General features: G+C 47.1%; 1 protein-coding gene across 11 annotated transcripts in view; it reads right to left on the reverse strand.

Moving 5' to 3' along the window:
- KIF6 (kinesin family member 6) overlaps positions 1 to 2,956 on the reverse strand; it is a 412,344-nt gene continuing 409,388 nt past the window's right edge. For all 11 annotated transcript variants that reach the window (XM_023527554.1, XM_011354825.2, XM_023527557.1 and 8 more), the window contains one exon: positions 1 to 920. In XM_023527554.1, coding sequence (XP_023383322.1) covers positions 910 to 920 — 11 coding nt within the window. In that variant the 3' untranslated portion in view covers positions 1 to 909. The remainder of the gene's footprint in view (positions 921 to 2,956) is intronic.

The following is a 2,956-nucleotide window of genomic DNA, read 5'->3' on the forward strand; positions in this document are numbered from 1 at the left end:
TAAGTTCATTTCCAGGTGTTGATCCTCTTCCCCTGCCTTAACTCTTCATCCTCAACTATGACTGGCTTGGAACTTTGCTGCCACCACTCAGATGCAGGAGGCATTTATCCTAGGGCCTCCTGAGGGCTGGCTCACCCTTGGCTGTATCTGCATTATGGAGCCTGGGCCTGAAGTGCTGGAAGGCTCACTAAGATGAGACCCCCAGTAGCTATGTTTTCCTGGTGGGAATGAGGAGTACTGGCTCTAATCCTGCAGAGCCCCAAGTGGCTGGGTGAGAGTGTGAAGCCTAAGGTGCCCACAGTGCAGAGCTCCTAGGAGCCATCACTGTTCTCTGGGTGCTATGATGTCCTTAGGCACTGCAGGGTGGGTGGCTCCCTGGAGACACAGCTCATTCAGGCACTGCCTACTGGTCATCTGGGTATGAGGGTGATGGTGGAGGATTTGTTCCCAGAGATTGGGACTGGCCATTAAGATGCCTTGTATTCCACTGCCATGTCTTTGGCTCTGACCTATTTCCTGGTCTGCCCCAGCCATTCTTGGGCTTCTAAACCAGGAGATAGGGCAGGAAAGTGGCTGATAAATGGCTAAAAATAACAGATTATTATTTCCCCCTATTCTACCAGTACGAGCATCCTCTGATACTACATTATGATGAGACTATTTCATAATCTCAAAGGTTTATCCTTATCTATTAGAAACACCACTGCAAGAGTGAGCTAAAGCCCCCATCCTGCCCCTAGCTCTAGCATCCACAGCAAAGGTGGCCCTGTCCTCACTGATAGCCTCCAGGACACTATTCCTAAAGAAATACAGTCCCCTCCATTCAGATCACTACTGAAGCCAGGGTGTGTGAGAGGAGGCACCTTCATCTGTACTCTGTTCTTCCTGCCACAATGCACGGCTGGACGCTTACTGGAAACCTGAAAAGAGACAGATATTTTTGGTTAGGCTATACGTGGATTACTGACTTCTCCTGGGATCGAAGGGTGAGGGGAGGAGGCTGTAGGCCATTCTCCGTGGGCCTCAGACAGTGCACCTCTCAGTGTTCTGATCCCCAGGGGCTGCATTTACTCCCCAAAATCTGCATGAAGATTCCTTTTTTGTCCTTTGCAAAAGTTTCATCTCCCTGAGCCAGAAACAGCACTCATTCTCTAATCCCATGGTTTTCACTGACACTCCTACTTCATTCTCTGAGAGATTCTCTCCTTTCTTTTTGCTCCAGATATTCACTGTATTCCAGGATGGCTTCTTCTGATCGTGTGGCTCCATCTTGTCACCTCCCATGGCTGAGTATGGAGAAGGGTTCTCTGGATTAAGAACAAGGATCCCTGAGTTCTAGTCATGATGGTCCCCAACCTATGGTATGATTTTGGGCAAATCATGTTAGTTCTCTGGGCCTCACTTTTCTCATTTCCCAATCTCTGGAGCAGATGAGGTACTTGGAAAAAGTAAGGTAGCTAGCATGGTTCCTGGCTTCTCAAAGTGTGGTCCATGGACCAGCAGCATTGGCACCCCCAGGGAGCTTGTTAAGAAATGCAGAATATTGGGCCTCATCCAGACTCACTGGATCAGAATCTGCAGTTCAACAAAACCCCTAGATCAACTGGCTCATTAAAGTATGAGGGGAACTGGTATGAGTGACATGTAGTTAATCTGCTTATAGTTTGGCTATCACGATAATAGCAAAAAGAAATTTCTGAAGATTCTTGGGCAGAGTAATGAACATGGTGTTTAAAAAAAAAAAAACTGCAACAGGCAGAGAGATTGAGGGGTGAGGCAGCTGCAGCCATCTGGGTGTGGCCGTGGGTACCTGGCCATGGGTGGGGAGTGTGAGTGTGGTCTGCTTGACATTGTTGAGGAAGAATTAGTAATTCTCTGCAGCATATTGAATATGGGAGATAACAAGAAGGAAGGGGTTGAAAACAATTCAAGACTATGAGCCTTTGGTCCTCCAGATCTAATTCTGTGTGCAAGGCCTTAGGGCTAGTCTCACTGTTCATGGAGATGGTCCTTATCTTTAGGACATTCTTAGCTGTCCTAATTGAACTCTAGAACAGGAAGGAAGACCAGTAGGCTTACTGTGAAGCTGATGTGTTCCACTTACTGTGGACCCATGGTTCACATGTGAAGAGCATGTGAAGCTGATGTGTTCCACTTACTGTGGACCCATGTGTTCTCAGCTCAGCTTCCTACTGGAAACCTCTGGGGAGCTTTTGGAAATCCTGATTCCCAGGCCACTCCCAGGGCAGATTAATCAGAATCTCTGCAGTGGGCCTAGGTGATTCTCATGAACAGTCAGGGCTGAGACCCACTGCTTTCATCTCTCTGTTCCAAGGACTGGCAAAGACAGGAACTGGAAACCACCAGCCAGCCATGTGGCTGCTGACCAAGTCATTGGTCTGATGTTTCCTCTGCACCACTTACTGACAAGCAGACTGGGTCAGAATTAGTTACTGCTACCAGTGGTAACGAGCATGGGGTCTGAGCCAGCTCCCACCCTAGGACTGTCACTAACTCTCACAGACACTTGTGTGCAAAGATGAGTGGGGGTGAGGTGGGGCAGAGAGGAAATGCCGCTGAGCCAGGCTCAGAATGCTCGATACGCCAAAACATGGTTCCTCACATATACAGGCCTCAACCTAAAACAAAAGTCGCTGTTTCTAGTGTATTATTTACTTTATGAATCCCAGTTAAGTGATGGAACTGTCAGTCTATATTGGTGTTTTCTGACTGTTGATTCCCAGAATGGAGGGTACTGCTATAGATAAATCATTAAAAAAAAAAATCAGGTATAGTCAAGATGGAGGAGTAGGTAAATGCTGTGCTTGTCTCCTCCCATGACCTCATTAAGATTACAACTAAATTATATAACAATCAACCTGGAGAACCACCTAAAGACTAGTTGAATGTAACAGCTATAACTAAGGATATAAAGAAGAGGCCACATCGTTACTGG

The sequence above is a fragment of the Pteropus vampyrus genome, unplaced genomic scaffold (assembly GCF_000151845.1).
Source record: "Pteropus vampyrus isolate Shadow unplaced genomic scaffold, Pvam_2.0 Scaffold18, whole genome shotgun sequence".
Taxonomy (NCBI): Eukaryota; Metazoa; Chordata; class Mammalia; order Chiroptera; family Pteropodidae; genus Pteropus; species Pteropus vampyrus.